General features: G+C 41.1%; 1 protein-coding gene across 1 annotated transcript in view; it reads right to left on the reverse strand.

Annotated features, from left to right (window-relative positions):
- The window catches only part of tnrc6c1 (trinucleotide repeat containing adaptor 6C1), a 95523-nt gene that overhangs the window by 54296 nt on the left and 24396 nt on the right, over positions 1–16831 (reverse strand). Inside the window, exon 3 of the mRNA XM_036561522.1 lies at positions 15145–15166. Within this exon, the coding sequence (XP_036417415.1) occupies positions 15145–15166 (22 nt within the window). The remainder of the gene's footprint in view (positions 1–15144; positions 15167–16831) is intronic.

Consider the following 16831-nt stretch of genomic DNA (forward strand, 5'->3'; position numbering starts at 1 on the left):
CAACATTACATATAAAACTGATGGTTCTGCATCGGAAGCACAATGGCTACGCTTGTGTTGTAGACACTGTAACTCCTGGTTCCTATCACCACCCCTGTAAAGAAATCTGTAAATTAATCATTTCACAGCAAACCACTCTGAATGACTTCTGAAACACTGAATTATGCAGAAATTCTGAAAAATCAGTGGACCTCCCCTTCAAGGCACCCTTTTTCCCTCCATTTTTGTTTGAGTCAGTGAGTGAGTGACAGAAGATGAAAGAGTCGAAAGGTAAGAGAGTGATTTTGCGCCACCAGGTCGGTTAAATTATAGGATCTTATGACGCCTAAATACAGAGGAAGCAACCTAAAGTGGTCTTTATAGAGCAACTGTCTATTTACCTTCCTCTGCACACCCACACTGAGCACATGCTCGTAATTTGTAATTTTGGAATGAAAAAAGAATGAATTGAACTGTTCGGATCAGGGGTTCCATTATATACTACATTTTTCTTGTGTTACGAGGCAAAAACAGTCCTAGCTCATTTATATATGAGCATTTCCAAATGCTCATCATCTCTAAGAATTAATGAGGCTGTTTCTGTTACTGTGCCTTTAAGATTGATTTATGTAAATAAGCTCTGTTCTAATTGAGTATCTTATATTGTACCTCATTCAAAAAGCAGTTCAAGCTCAAAAACTTCAGTGTGGACAGTTGAGGCTAAACTGATGTAGCCTGAATGGGTGGGGCTACACTACTGTATGCTGAATAGGTGGGGCTAAACTACTGTAGCCTGAATGGGTGGGGCTACACTACTGTAGCCTGAATGGGTGGGGCTACACTACTGTAGCCTGAATGGGTGGGGCTACACTACTGTATGTTGAATGGGCGGGGCTACACTACTGGAGGCTGAATGGGTGGGGCTACACTACTGGAGGCTGAATGGGTGGGGCTAAACTACTGTATGCTGAATGGGCGGGGCTAAACTACTGTATGCTGAATGGGCGGGGCTAAACTACTGGAGGCTGAATGGGTGGGGCTACACTACTGTAGCCTGAATGGGCGGAGCTACACTACTGGAGGCTGAATGGGTGGGGCTACACTACTGTAGCCTGAATGGGTGGGGCTACACTACTGTATGCTGAATGGGCGGAGCTACACTACTGGAGGCTGAATGGGCGGGGCTACACTACTGGAGGCTGAATGGGTGGGGCTAAACTACTGTATGCTGAATGGGCGGGGCTACACTACTGTATGCTGAATGGGTGGGGCTACACTACTGTATGCTGAATGGGTGGGGCTAAACTACTGGAGGCTGAATGGGCGGGCCTAAACTACTGTATGCTGAACGGGTGGGCCTAAACTACTGTATGATGAATGTGCGGGCCTAAACGACTGTAGGCTGAAAGGGTCGGGGCTACACTGCTGTAGGTTAAATGGACCGGGGCTAGACTGCTAGAGGCTGAATAGGCAGATATATGTAAATATCTTGCTTATTTTTGTGACATCACAAGAACAATGAATTCCAAATGGGCTGTTTTTGCAGCTTCGTTTCCATATATGGACTGTATGGACTGGAGAGCGAACGGTATTAACCATCGTAATTTCGAAAAAGTGATTGAAATTCGGTTTTCCATGAAATGAGCCCTTTAGCAACTCAACACAGTTGGACGTGTGACAATGTAGGCATGCAGTTAGCATCATGCTGACTGGTGGGGTATAAGCTCCCATTACTTGTCAGCTACATTAGCCTTGTAGTTCCAGTGCTAAAACTAAAGAAACACGCTTTGGACACTAAACATGACTTGACTGGTCGGGGGGGTTAACCTATATTTTTCACTAATCTATTGCTGTTAGTGAGCCTGCGGTGTGTATAACGAAGCCTCTGAACTGTGTGTGTGTTCCACAGCCAGAGTGTGAACACGTTCCTTTGGGTGCCACTTGCACAAGCGCCCTCTGAAACCGTGAGCGTCCCTTGGTCCCACATGAACCCTGTTGCTATGGAGACACACACAACCTCACGTTTGTTTTTTTTTTCCCCCCCTCGACTCAGAGCACAAACAGATCCTCACATCACCTCTGTCTTCACATTCACACCTTCACGCTAATGCAGTCTAATACCACCATCCTGCATAGTGCACATGACCCAAAATCCAAAAATAAACAACAAACAAATAAATAAATAAATAATAAAGACGCTGAACTTAAGTTTTATTCTTTGGCTGATTGAGCTATAAGAATAACCCTGCATAGTTAATTAACTTCTTGAAGTATGAAGGCAATTTATTCAGAACCTTTTCAACTGTCTTTCCTTGTCATTGATGCACCACTTCATTCAGAGAGCACCGCATGAAAATGTAGAGTTCCCAGTGAATCCTAAACTCAGGGCCGTTAAAATGTAAACCGAAAAAACAAAAAAAACAAATGTGGCAAAAGAAAAAACAAATGAAACACAGGAAAGTCTCAGGAAAGTTTAACAACCACAGCACTGAACTGTTTAGCTGTTCTGCTTCAATGACTGACAGAGGACTGGAAATGCCACCGCAGTCATGAGTTAACGCTCGCCACGAGCTAACACGCTAGCCACAAGCTAAAATATTAGACACCAACTAACATGCAAGTCAAAACTAATACATTATCCTCTATCCACAAGCTAACACGCCAGCCACAAACTAACATCATAGCCAAAACTTTACATACTCGGCCCAAGTTAACAACCTAGCCATGAGCAAACACACCAGACACCAGAGGTGTAAGTAACAAATTACATTTACTCTCATTGCTGTAATTGATTACAGTTTTCCCAGTAACGGTAATTTTTGGAGTAGAATTAAATCCTAGTACTTTTACTCTTACTTTTACTTTGCTACTTTAATTTTCATAACGTTACAGAGTAAAAATGAGTTATGACCGTATCACCCAATAATAACAAAGCGCGGATAAATTTAAAAGATTCACCAATCAAAAAACAGCAGCTCCGGCAGGAAAAACACTACAGAGAGGTCCAGTTTAGTGGAGAAGGACAGAGGAGAACTGAACCAGCACACACGAGGAACAGACCCAGTCCAAACGGTCATCTGTGCTCATTTAACATGAACTAAAGAAAACTGCGTTATTATCAGCGGCCGAACACGAAACCTGATCAGACCTCCGCTCTCACAGCTCCACTCCAGCCTGAGGCAGCGTTAGCTGAGCTAGCTGATCCGAGCTAAACAGGTCCCGTGTTTACGGGTTTCTTCTTTCTTTTATAATGATTCTGTCTATTAAACTTGAAATCTGTCGCGCATATTTTATTACAAGTGTCCGTCAGCTGCTTTAGTTAACAGGTGTCGCCCACAGACCACAGTTTACCGTTTATACAGCCTAGTTTAGCTGCTGTTTTGGAGATAAACGGTCGTTTACGGCTGTGAGACAAGAAATCTAGTCTAATACCGAGTCTTCATAAACTCTGCACAGTGATTCTGCCGTGCTGTCGTTGACTGGGCTGATCTGATCCCTCCCCACCTCCAAGCCCTCTAAACCTTGTTCCCTACACAGTTCATAGAAAGGTGTGTAGACGTGCTCTAGCAGAGCGGACTGTGATCAGTCTCAGCTCTCAGAACTTTAGCTTTAGTGCTTTTCTGTACAGATTATTTCCAGTGATACCCGAGTCAGCTCAGAAATACGTTCAGGTTGTGTCAGCAGAAATACGAAAAAGTAAGTAACTCAGTACTTTAGTACTTTTTCAACAAACTACTTATTTACTCTTACATAAGTAATTTTATTTACCAATTCTTTGAGTAATACTGAGTGAATTATCACTATAGTAACAGTACTTGTACTTGAGTAGAGATTCTCAGTAATCTTTACACCCCTGCCAGACAAACACTAACACAGTAGAAACAAGCTAATCACACTAGACACATTAGTCTCAGTCTCCAAACAAATGCTGCCTTGGAAGATCCTACTTACAACTTTGGAAGTACAACTTGATATGTGTTCAAGTGGTTTTGGTTGGAAACGAGACAGACGTCCTGGAAATAATGTTTTTGTTTTTTTTTAACTCGACTGATTAACTGAAACATAACCAGGTTATCAGCAACTAGCATTGCCTTTTTGTTGACACACCTCTAACTCAAAAACTCAGGGCTCATCGCAAAATGTGCCAACCACAAGACACATTAGCCATAAGCTACCAGGCTGGGCACAAGCTAACATTCTAGCCAAAACTAATACCTTAGCCTCAAGCTCCAAGCTAACACACTAGCAACAAACTAACACACTGACCACAAACTAACATGCTAGCCACAAGATAACACATTAGGCATGAGCTGAAAGGTTAGCCACAAGCTAATATAGTAGCCTCAAGCTACCACACTAGCAATGAACTAGTAAAACAAAAAATGTGCTCACGTTGTTCATATTGTTGAGAAAGTGAGTGGTTAAAAATAAGTAAAAGGCTCCCGAGTGGCGCAACCGTCTGCGCGTTGACCCTATCATCAGGAGATCGCGAGTTCGATCCCCGGTAATGCTACAGCCGTCCGTAGCCGGGAGTCCGAGAGAGCACAATTGGCCTCGCTCTCTCTGGGTGGGTGGGATGGCCCCTCCTTCTCCCCCCATCACTCAGCACGATGCTAGTCAGCGCAGGCGTCTGTTAGCTGACGTAACAGATCTGGCGGTCGGCGCTTTCCTCCGAGCACGTGGGCTGTCCAATGACGTTGCGTGAGCGGCAGTCAGCTTCACAGGTCTCGGTGGAAGCCTGTGTTAGCCTTCACCCTCCTAGCATTGATAGCATCGTGTGATTGGGGGAGTCCTAACTAGCGGGTGGAATTGGAGACGACTAAATTGGGGAGAAAATCGGGTAAAAATGAAAAAAAAATAAATGAATAAATAAAAATATATAAGTAAAAGGACAAAAACTACCTGATAATGTAATAAGTACTACATACGTATTATTAGATGATATCATTTCACATTATTCTCATCAAGTTAAAAATGGTATTTTGTTTATTTTGCAAAAACATCCCAGAATTTCAGTTAGTGAGCAAAAACTGCTCCTTAAATAATTACTTCCTATCCTGGATCTACGTATGCAAAAAGCTAGGAGGTGTTAATCAGCTGTGAAATCTGCTTACAGAGTCTAGAGGCATGTTGTGAATATTATACAGCCATCAGCCGGACTGAAATATTTTCTAAACCCACTTTATAACTCATCATCATCAACATCAACAAGCGCTGGAGTATCAGAGCTGCTCTTCAGCACAGCTCTTTTATTCCTCGTCTTTAACCTCCGAGGGCCGAGAGGAGGCTGAAGATGTTAATTAGCGCAGCTTAAATATGCGGCTGTATTTAAAGGTTGGCGTTTTCTCAGAGGCGTGCAGACGAGGCAGAGAGCGAAAGATGAAAGCGGCAGACTGGGACCGGCTCTGCACCAGAGAACCGGATCAACTGGGGACGCGCCTCGCGGGAGGGCTGACGAGAGATCCTTATCACAGCCGTCCTCAATTAACTCCACTCCACATCGAGGTTATCCCCAGTGGATTTAAAGAAGTGCACGATCATTTTAGACGTCCATTTCTTATCTGAAAATCTAGCTAATGTTAGCAGTTTAATGAACTTCACAGTAGCCCCAAAATGTATTTGAACATCTGTGCTAGCCACGAGCTAATGAGCTAAACATGAACCGCTGTGTTAGCCATGAGTTAATACACCAGCCATGAACCATCAATCTATCCACAAGCTTTATGAGAAAACTCGTCAGAAAAACTACTGACACACATATTGTTGCTCATATCGTTGACAAAGTGAGTGGTATGATGTTAGCTAATGTCTAACAGTGCTGTTTACTGCACTATACAGTGGCCCCAACCTGCTAGGCATGAGTTAATGCACTAGTCATGAGCCAATGTGTTAGCCATATGTTAACACTCTAGCCCTAACCTCTTCATCTCCTTGAGACCACCGGTGGTTCCAAAAGGCACTTCCTCATATTCTTCATAACTTTCATATTTCATAAGCTACATTCTAAAGGTGGGTGTCGTGTGAGAGCTGTAACTGTCTTCTTTCCAGTCACATAGATGGGTGATGTAATTTTAAACACTTATAATAAAAGAAGCTGGACTCAATTTGTTTTTCTACTGAAAGTCGACCCATTTTTCCACAAATCTATTAACTATAAACAGATGGCGTCTCTTCAGTGATCTGCTCTGTAAAAATTATTTTTATAAAATAACACAAAGAGCGTCTAAGATTTTTGGCTTTCAGCAGTAAATTGTAAGCATACAGCAATATGTGTGATCATAAAACACATGTTCTGTTAATTTGAGGGGAGCTTTTACAAAAAAAATTAAATAAAATAAAAATTTACACTTACTTCATGCAGTTACTGAATAATTTGCCTTACGATTTGGTCATGTAAATTCAGATGGAAAAACCTAAATACACCGTGGAGAATAAGAAGCTAAGCTAATGCCAGAGCCGGTTTATTAGGAACCTGGCCACTTCCTATTTCCCCCGTTATATCAAAAACAGGACTGCTAAACAGCAGAGGGCGCCCGCGAAGAAGTCCTCAATGAATGGGAGCAAATGGAGCTAAACAACTAAAAACAAAAAGATAAAATAATTTCTAATCACTCGCCCAGAACCTTCCTTTAATTTTAGGAAGTAGAAGGATGTATTTCACTAAAAAAAGCAAAGATATTTTACCTATATATTTCCTTTTTTTCTACCGCCAACAAGTTTTGGGCAGCAGAAGGCGGGCATTACTGCTAGTGAGTGCTGATTGGTTGGCGAGCAAAGTAGCTCATTGGCTGTTTGTGCTCAAGACGTCATGGACATACATGGGGTGCCTATAACTCGAGTTGGAAAGCTCTTAAAAATATAACAGCAGTGTTAAAATGTTTGATGCTGTTCTGTGTCCAGGAAATGATTGCATTCTTTTACATGAAAAATGTTTAAGTATTTATAAACTATGATTTTGCTCAAATGCTCCATATCAACCCATTCACTTTGGACTCGCTCGGGAGCGCCCTCTAGCGTTTGAGAAATCCAGAAGACGTTACAGAGTAATGGTAATTCTCCTCTCTACAAGTTCTCTGCTAATGCACAATCCATGAGCTAACACACTAGCTATGAGGAAGCTAAAATGGTCCTACATAGGATATGTTTACAGTGTTTTCAGGCCTTTTACTTCATATGTGTGAAATTTGTGACCTATTAGTGATTGCAAATGTGTATTAATGAGGTCCTGAATTTTTCTTACCACTCCCAGCTTGGCTGCACCAAAGTATCCTACTTTATAAAGCCTTAGGGCGCTAAAAACATGAAATTGGCAATCCGCCAAATTACTGTTTTAAGCCGGCAGATTTGTATTGCAATTTCGTGATGTAAGTAACATTAGCCAGGTAAGTGCTGCTGTATTTGAATGCTGCTGCTGCTACACCTGAAGTAAAATGACATATTATAACTACGCATGCACACTGTGCTAAACAGCCAGTCAGCTCTTACTTTCAATACAGCACTTTACACAATTATTTAAATATGTAATTCACTTAAATTTGATATTTAAAATGCCAGCTGTTCCCATAAAAGAGCAAATAATGTTGTTTACATTGCATGTTTGGCTAATAGGAAGTGCTGAAAATATGCTTGTGTGTTTCATGTGTTAATTTACCCTAAGAGCTTTGGATTAAAAAAAAAAGGCTACTAAAAATTGTCCAGAAAATCAGCCAATTTGGCTGTAAAGAAATCAGAATCAGAATGGGTCACAAAAAAATAATGAACTGTGTATCCCAACTCAACGCATTTGGAATTAGAGTGCCAACTCACAATTTCATTACCTCAGCTAACAGACACGCATGAGGTGGGCCAGCACTGCAGTGAGTGACGGGGGAGAGGGAGGGGCAATTATGCTTCCTCGGACTCTCCCCTGGGATTAAAATCTGCTAGCCAGGGCTTGGCCGGCTGCACCGCTTGGGAGCCCTAGAAGTAATTTAGTTTGTGAGCTAACATTACAAGCCTACTTGTCCGGCATTTCATTTCAACTTGTATTTCACCTCATACCTTTTATCTATAGTGTGTACGGTAGCCTTTAGCCACATTTGCATGTTTGGTTAAACTATTCCTCTACAGCAATGCCAACACAGCGCCTTGATCAGCTTACGGAAGCGGCTAATCTGGAACGTACAGAAGAGCAATCTGTGCCTGAGAAACGTTGGCATTTGTTTCTCGACAGGCTTCTCTTGTTTAGAAGATTTGCTTCGCTCATCTGACCTGCTCTGCCAGCACACAGCCCCAACCCCCCCCACCCATGACACTAGCTCACACAGTACTTTATAGGGAAGTGGTGTGAAGTCACCGAGGCTAAATATAACAACTTTCTCTCTTTGGCTTCTTCACTGGCCAACACTGCGGGTCACTCAGCTAAACGACTTCCCTCAGACACAAAAATAGTTTGTATTAAACAGCATCAGCATTTTAACAGCGTATTCCAATATGATAAACAATAGCAACAAACAACAAATTCAAAAATGTTCTGACATCTATCTCGCCTTTTTCGGCTTCATACGTATCCCACTGGGCCGAGGAGGAGGCAGCATGCAAAACCACCAAGAAGAAAACATGCTCTACAAGGTTATTCACACTAATTCATGCCAGCTTTTTTTCTCTTTTATGTGCTGAAAGCATCCTGACTAAATCTAGACATGTCAGATTTCTGTGGGTGTTTCAATGAACCAAGGCATAAATGATCACTTCAGTCAAAACAATGCAAGCTAATGTTGAAGCACTGCGCATCACACCAATGTGTTCTGAACGTATCACGATCACAATACATGGACCATTTTACTGAACTAGTTCAAACTGTGGCCCCTTCAAAAAGTCTACAGATCTTAGACATTTCCAATGATTATGTTATGATCTATTTAAACCCAAGACAATAACTGAGATAGTATTAAGCTAAATCATCATTTATAGGATACGTTCTATTGGGAGGGATCTGTCCCAAACCCTAACACCCAAATGTACATGTGTGAAATTAAAACTTAAACAGCATTTAAACACATTATCTAAATCTACTGTGAAAAAGAGGGTTAAAGAGCTCAGAGTAATCAGACAGTACAGTAGTGTGGCCTGGTCTCGTATCGTAAGTGTTGCAGGTGTTAACTGATGAACTTCGCTCCATCTCAGTCTGAGTCTGTGGATGGTAAGAGTGTTTACAGATATGTAGCAGGTGTGAGAAATGAGCAGCACACACACACAAAACACACACACACACACACACACACAAAGACAGTGCATGTGCACTAAAGTGACATGGAGGCATGATCACAAACTGCTGCCCGGCATGGCAACAATAAAAAACAAAATGAGGAAAGAAAAACAGAAAAGAGGAGGAAAGCTGTAAACCTTTTTTTAGTTCAGCACAAAAACAGTCCATTTCCTTCATAATAGAAAAGTTAAAAATGGAACGCTGATTGTAGACACGCAACAGGCTGCACCGATGGGTTCTTTGCTGATGGATGTGTGTATGTCTGAATTACGCTAGGACCAAAATACTCTGCAGCTATTAGTCAAAAAAAAGTCAAAGCCTCCTTCATATGCAGCCGAGAAATGTTCTTCTTTTCCGTGGCAATGAAGGATCCAACGGGTGGATCCGTCGCCAGTCAACATATCTCGAGGTTCATTGCACGCCGGTGAGGATTCGAGAACATGGTGGCGTCAGCAGAGGAGTGAACGGCGGCTGAGGAGACACATTCAAATGTAAGTATTGGGTTTACACCGAGTCGAATATCTGACGATACATATGTTAAGAGCCAGCGAGGTCTAAAGCAAAACTTACGCTAATGTTTTGTTTTGTTTTAGGAAGAAATGAGCAGACAGAGAGAAGCTCCAGCTCTAATAAATGGAAACATTAAAAAACTAAAATAACAGTTTCTGGCTCCGTCTTTAAAGAACTTTAAAAGAACTTGACAGGAGCAGCGTTTCGTGGCGCACCGGTAAGGGTGGGAACAGCAGTGCTGTGACACAAAAAGGAAATCCACCACAGAGCAGACCGTCTCATTTCAGTTCAGCCTTCGCGGGTCTACGCAGACTTCGGAAGGCATGCCTTCGTAGACCGCATCCTTCGAAGGATGCAGCCCCTAAACTGGGACACAGCCACAGTCATTCTGACAGACTGTAGTACTCTACAGGAAGGGTAGGGGGAGATATGGCTTCTATTGTTTCATTGCAAAGTCTATTCTAGTTTTAATAACGATGGGGGTAACGTGAACTTAAGAATGTTACTTGCGATAACACAAGACCTCATGCTCTACTGCTTTTATACAACAAAATAAAGAAAAAGTAAAGCAAAGTAGTTCAAAGTATTGCATCAAATGTGCTTTAATATTAGTAAATCCTTCATCAAAAAAAAGTAGTAGTCGTTTACGATATGGATGGAGCAATAAAACTCTCACAATCTCAGCTTCAGCACAGCTTTTGTCATAGCTGCACTGTGTAAGATTTGTTTATTAAGACTGAAAGAAGCAGCATTACTGAGACAGAAGAAAAAACTGGTTAAAATATGCTGTGTGCTTGCTGCTGGAGTAAAAGACAGATCAGGATTTGGCGGGAGATTTTCACTCCACCTCATTCATCTTTACGTACTAACATCACATGCACAGACTCAAAAAGAAGGTCTGGCTCAATGTTTAGCTCTAAAATGCAAAATCAGCTCTGTGCCATTGAAGATATGATGGCAACAGTAGATCATCCACTCACATCCTTGGATCGTTCAGCAAGTTTTGACTTTCAATAAACTCAGAATTACCAGATTCATCCACTTGGGGAAGAGGTCCGAAGCACAACCCACGTTACAAAATGTTTTTCCACATGTCGTGTGCAATTACACATTTCCTCCAGAGAGGTCTCCAAATCCCCAAAACCTACACAGTGCAGTTTTAACTTTCGACTTGCAAAAATGAAACTTAAAAAAGAAAGAGAAAGCAAATAAGAAAGAAGAATGAGGAAGTAAAGAAGTTAGAGAGAGACAGAGTGTGAATATAAGCAGGTGCCCCATGAGCAGCACTGCTGCTAAAACCTGTGAAGGTAAACAGTGCAGACAGGAAACCCCAGTGTGTTCTCACTCTTACATTCACTCCCTCCCTCCATCCCGCTCTCTCTGCCCACACGCACGAGAGTCATTGAATTGCACATTAAAAAAAACACAGACAAAAATAACATATTAAAAATAAAAGTGTTTGGCCATTAATGAAAACGTAATTAATTCATTAATTAACTGAATGAATTACTTGATAAATCGCCAAAGTAATCAGTAGATTACTCCATTACTAATATAGTCAATAGCAACAGCTTCATGTCATATACAACCTGAACAGTTCACTACGGAATCTGTATAAACAAAACTGCAGGGAATTTTTTGGAATTTGGTTTACAGTTTCAGGTAAAGGGCCCATATCATGGAAAACTGAATTTTCCATTAAAAAAGAAAAAAGAAAAAGAGAGATTTAGTGTGATATGTAAACACTGTTAAAGTTTAAATCCTTAGCCCACACATATGGAAAATAAGCTGCAAAACCAGCCCATTACGAATTCAGTGGGTTTTTTTTGTGATGTCACAAATCCAACATATTTAAATATCCCTTAAATATCTCCATTTACACTGAAGTTATAAAGGAGTGTTTAAGCCTGGAAAGCTTTTGAATGAGGTACAGTACAGAGCTCACATACACAGTTCACAGTCTTAAGGCCCCCACACACTGGATGTGCCGCGTCTCATTGCACAGCGTCCAAAAATTTAAAACCGATGCTTTTTATGGAAGTACGCACACCGTCGCCAACAGTCCACATTGTCACACACCAGTGCTCCATGACTTTGAGCGCTGTTTGATTTCTTAGTACGTCACAGCGTACCACACAGCATTTTGTAATTACTACTTTAAATTAAAGCCAAATTGAGGCCACAGAAAGCCACAGTAGATCACGTGGCTTGAAATTTACACAGAAAAAGGCAGCCAACCTTTCTGCCTAGACCAGGGGTCGCAACCCAAATGTTAAGAAGAGCCATTTTGTCCTTTCAACAAAAATCAAACCCCCTTGGGAGCCACAACATTTTATGTCCGTTTTACTGTCTTGGCTGTAAATAAGTCTCAGTATGTGCTAATGTGCTAGTGTAGTCACTTTGCTCTGCTTTAAGCTTTAGCTCAGCTATAGCTGCTTTTCTCGCATCTCCGGCAGGAAACTTTCCCCCAAAAGTAGAACAGTTTCTCGTAAAATGTCTCTCAACGTTAGACTTTTCACAAGGCCAAAGTCAGTTTCTCATTTCGTGGAACAGGAAAATTGGTAAAAGAAATGCAAATAAGTCCATTCGTCTCCAAATGATCAATGTTCGTCTTAAACCTCTCTTTGCCTTTTCATTAGCTACTAGCTAGGCGAGATATTTGTTTGAGTTGCTATGGGGACCAACAGTCTGTGCCCCAACCTTCAGGGTTAAAGGGTGAATCAACAGCTATAGGCTACATTAACTCCAGCATTTGAGAGCATTTGTTGTTAAAACTGTGTTGAATGATCAGCAGAGCTTTATTTTACTGCAAAGGAGGATTCTTTTATTTTTACCTAAATATCTAATTCTGCGGAGCCGCAACACGGCAGTAAAAGAGCCGCATGTTGCCGACCCCTGGCCTAGACAGACATGTTAATAGTAAGGTACCTCAGCCAATATTATTATTCTGCAGTGCGTTCGAAATCACTCCCTGAGAGTGCATTATATAGATTGTAAGCCATGTTGAGGTGCCATTACAATTCTTAACTTCTCTCAGTCGTTCAATCTCCTATCTTTAGTCAGTTCACTTTGTAGCAACCACTATACTATTCACTTTACTATACTGAATGAGTTCATGAGTGAAAGCTCATATCTTTCAGCTCAAAAACAGCCAGTTTGTGAAGAGGTAGTAAACTGATGGCAAGCATGATAAGTGATGCTAAAAGCTTTATTTCATTCAATTTATACAAGTATAAAAATGAACTAGAACCTAGCTTTTATCGCCTCTCCCTGCAGGCATTCTATAGCAGTGCTCTGATACGTGACGCTATGCTGACATGCGACACGTCTGGCATGCGGTGGCCTTTAAAGGCACAGTAACAAAAACAGCCTATTTAAATCTAAGGGATAAAGAGAGGCTGGAAATGGCCGTATAACACTGAATTACAACTATTTGGCAAGCAAATTTACAATATAGGCACTATAACGGTACTGTTCTTCATTTTAGAACAGTATGCATTTTAAGTTTTATCAGTATATTTTATCTGTAAATTTTATCTGTATATTTTTATATAACTGGAAGTAAACATGTAAAACTCTGAATCCCAGAAACAAAACAAAGTACAAAAAATAAAGCTCCTACTGTCTCTTTCCATCTTTTCTTCCTTTTATTAACACACACTCCTGCTTAGTGCTCCCTACTGAGATCCTGACAGGGTGTGTGTGTGTGTGATGGATAGTCTTACTCTGTTCTACACTGCGGCTTTCTGTCACACAGTGCTGCTTCCACATGCACCCTGCTCTCCTGCAAAGCACACTGCTCCCACTACTACATGAGCTCGCATATCAGCTACACCATTTACTACAGATAAACTACGAATAAACTACAGACTATCGACAGATTAACTACAGATTAACTACAAATACACTGCAGATAAACTACAGATACACTACGAATAAAGCATGAAAGACAGACAGACAGGCAGAGAGAGACAGAGAGAGATCTACACAGATACAATTAAAAGAGTGTGTGAAGCAACAGAGGTCCAGTCGAGTCCGCAGGAGTGTGTAAGAGACACGCATGCTAACATCGTTGACACTCAAACACAGGCCCGTGTGTGTGAAGGCTGATGTCAGAGAGTTCCAGCATTAACAGATGCTCTAACAAGATTAATCAGCATCACCTCTCACACACTCCACGCCCATCTGGCCACTGAGAGCCCTCGCCCGGCCCTCGCTCGGCCCTCAAGCTCAACATCACTCTGGGTAAAATATATAAATGTCTCGACAGAATGACGCAAGTTAGAGGTTTTGTTTTAATGAGTCCCATGATGTGTCTCAATGAATGCATTAAGTGCTTGTATTTACATTTCTTAACGAATCTAATTCACATCGCGATAATCCTCAAATTAATGCCTTTAGGCAATTATGAAATTACTGTCTGTTAATTTGTTGTCTGTAATTTTCATATGATTCACACAGTCATTCTGACAGACTGTCATACACTACAGGAAGTGTAGGGGGCAATATGGCTTCTACTGTTTCATTTAAAACAAACTCTATAGTCGTAAACAGTGCAGTACAATGTAATATACTTCAAATGGTCCTGTAACACCCCCTGTTTTAGAAACTAGCTTGCTTACTTTTGACGTTGTCAGTGAGATTAGTTAGCCTAGCTACAGCCACACTGTCCCCAGCTTCACAATCAAGTACTTAAACACTTATGGTAAAGCACTTGCGTTGTGTTGTAGGAAATATAATAACTGATGTACCGTGAAAAGTGCTGACCATAGGAAAACAGGCTGGTGGTATTAGACAGCTTGGCCAGGCTCGGTTGTTGCTATAGCACCCCCTTGCTTCAACGCTCAGAATGCAGCTTGTGCTTGCATCGTGGCGCAGCATGCGAATGGCACTTAATACCATGTTTGAGAAGCTTCAAGTGTTTGCATTCTTGCATGAAGCACATTTCTGGCCAAATTCTTACATGGTGATGTTCAAAGGCCACTGACTCGTCACTTTATACCGTTCCACAACAAATGTTCCAGATCACATGCCACAGGTCTTTGGCAATGTCTATTTGTTTACTGATGAAACCATCTGCTTGCAATGTCTATGGCGATGACGAAACTGGAAACTCCAGACATTGTCTAATCCCATTACACACAGTGGTTACTGACTAAGAAAGGTAGCTATGTAAGCTGATAAGCCAGTCTAAAGGCTAGCCGTACAAATGAAAGTATATGAACCATAGGCTGATGCAGACAAGGCTGACTTAATAAATCACAGTCTTCGGCAGCAGTGGGGTCATAATACGGCTGACCTTCGGGAAGAAGAAAAGACACTAGTCCTGTTTCTCTCTATTAACTGCATTTACAATGAACCTAAGTACAATTCAGAGGAAGAGTTTAGACATGAGAGCCACAACTCACCTTTGGTTTTCTGTTCAGCAGCCTGAGAAGAAAGATTAGAAGCAGATTAGGAGGTTGAGCACTAATCGCAAATCACTATTAATCACTTCAGTCTATTTGGAACCATTCAACACAACACAAAATCATCTAACGTTCAGGTAAAGAACACACAGAAAAAGAGAAACAGAGGAACCACTGTTGGGCAGCAGTGTCAAGTCTTAAAACTATTCAAGCTATAGCTATTAAAGCTATTAAAGCTATACAAGTCAAATACCTTTTCAATGTCAAGCTATTTTGTCCATCAAGTAGCACTGACGAATCATTTCATTTTCCCAGATTATATAGTGGAAAGAAGGGCTGCACGATATGGCCATAAAATGCGATGTCCAATAAAGCTGTTGCACATCACAATGACACCACAAGAAGCACTTAATTATTTTTAAAATAGCGTCTTTCACTGGATGTGCCTTACTGTGCAAACAGAAATTATCTACACATAAATAGCAAAAAATACAGTGTTACATTAGCCCCATATATTCTTGTGCAAAATAATAACAGTGAAACTCATGAGAAGTGCAAGCACATTTTTGTGCACTTTTAGGCTGAACAAGACGCATAAAGCTTTGACACATACTGCTTACAAATCCCGCCTAGCGTGGTTTTTGCTGCCAGATAACTGTGTGCAGGTCCTTTGCAATGACACAATGACATAACTTTTCACTGAGTGCATTTACATGCATTAATCTGATCATAATCTGTGGTTATCTGATTATTCAAATGGTCATGTAAACAGCACACTCTGATTTCTTAGATCGGAGTAAGGTCTAGAAACCCGATTAAGAAATCTGATAAAGAGAGCTACATGTTAGCTCAGTAAACAGTGCATGTAAATTGATAGATTTCTTTCGGATTTCTCAGTCTGCGCATGTGTGAAAACAGACGGCGGTACTGGAAATAAGCAAGCAGCGTTGCCATGAGACGCAGCAAAACAACGCTGAAACCAACTACATGCTTGACAGTTTACGTCAATATTGTGCCACCCATCACCCAGTACAGGCTCGGTTCCAGCTACCTGACGCTCAAATAACACCCATTTAGAAGATGAAGGCACATCGAGTGACTGGTGTTGGAGTGACAGCCAGAACTGAACATGTTCTGTAGCATTTAGCCTGTTAGCCATTGCTGAGCCACTTTTCTGTGTAGTTTCCTGGTTCTGATTTAGCAGCACAGCAGATAAAAGAAAGAAACCGTAATCTGTCTCACGAGTCATCACCAAAACAAAACGGCACGGTACAGTAATGATAATCAGATTTATCGTGCAGCCCTAATTTTAATGTATATTTTGGTGAATCAAGTTGTCTATTCACTTATTTTAGCCTTCACTAAGCCCCACCCCCTCTTGGTTTCTGCTGCTATGCCTGACAAGCTCTCAAGCCCAGCATGTCAATTTATGTAGTGTTCAACTGCAAAAGCCTGTTCTTTTGGTGACATTATTAGTCATTTTCGGACACTTCCAAAATTTCAGAAAGTAGTAGAAAAACAATGCCTGTACACTGCTGTTCAATTTTCATCAATAATTGCCATTATTTTTGTTCCAAAATAAATTATACAGTGCAGACTGAAATACTATAAGCTAGAGACCAGAATATATTTTTAAGATGTTTTATTCAATAGTTTTTTGTAAAGCCCAGATGCTATTAAACAATAA

Source organism: Colossoma macropomum, unplaced genomic scaffold (genome assembly GCF_904425465.1).
Source record: "Colossoma macropomum unplaced genomic scaffold, Colossoma_macropomum, whole genome shotgun sequence".
Classification (NCBI taxonomy): domain Eukaryota; kingdom Metazoa; phylum Chordata; class Actinopteri; order Characiformes; family Serrasalmidae; genus Colossoma; species Colossoma macropomum.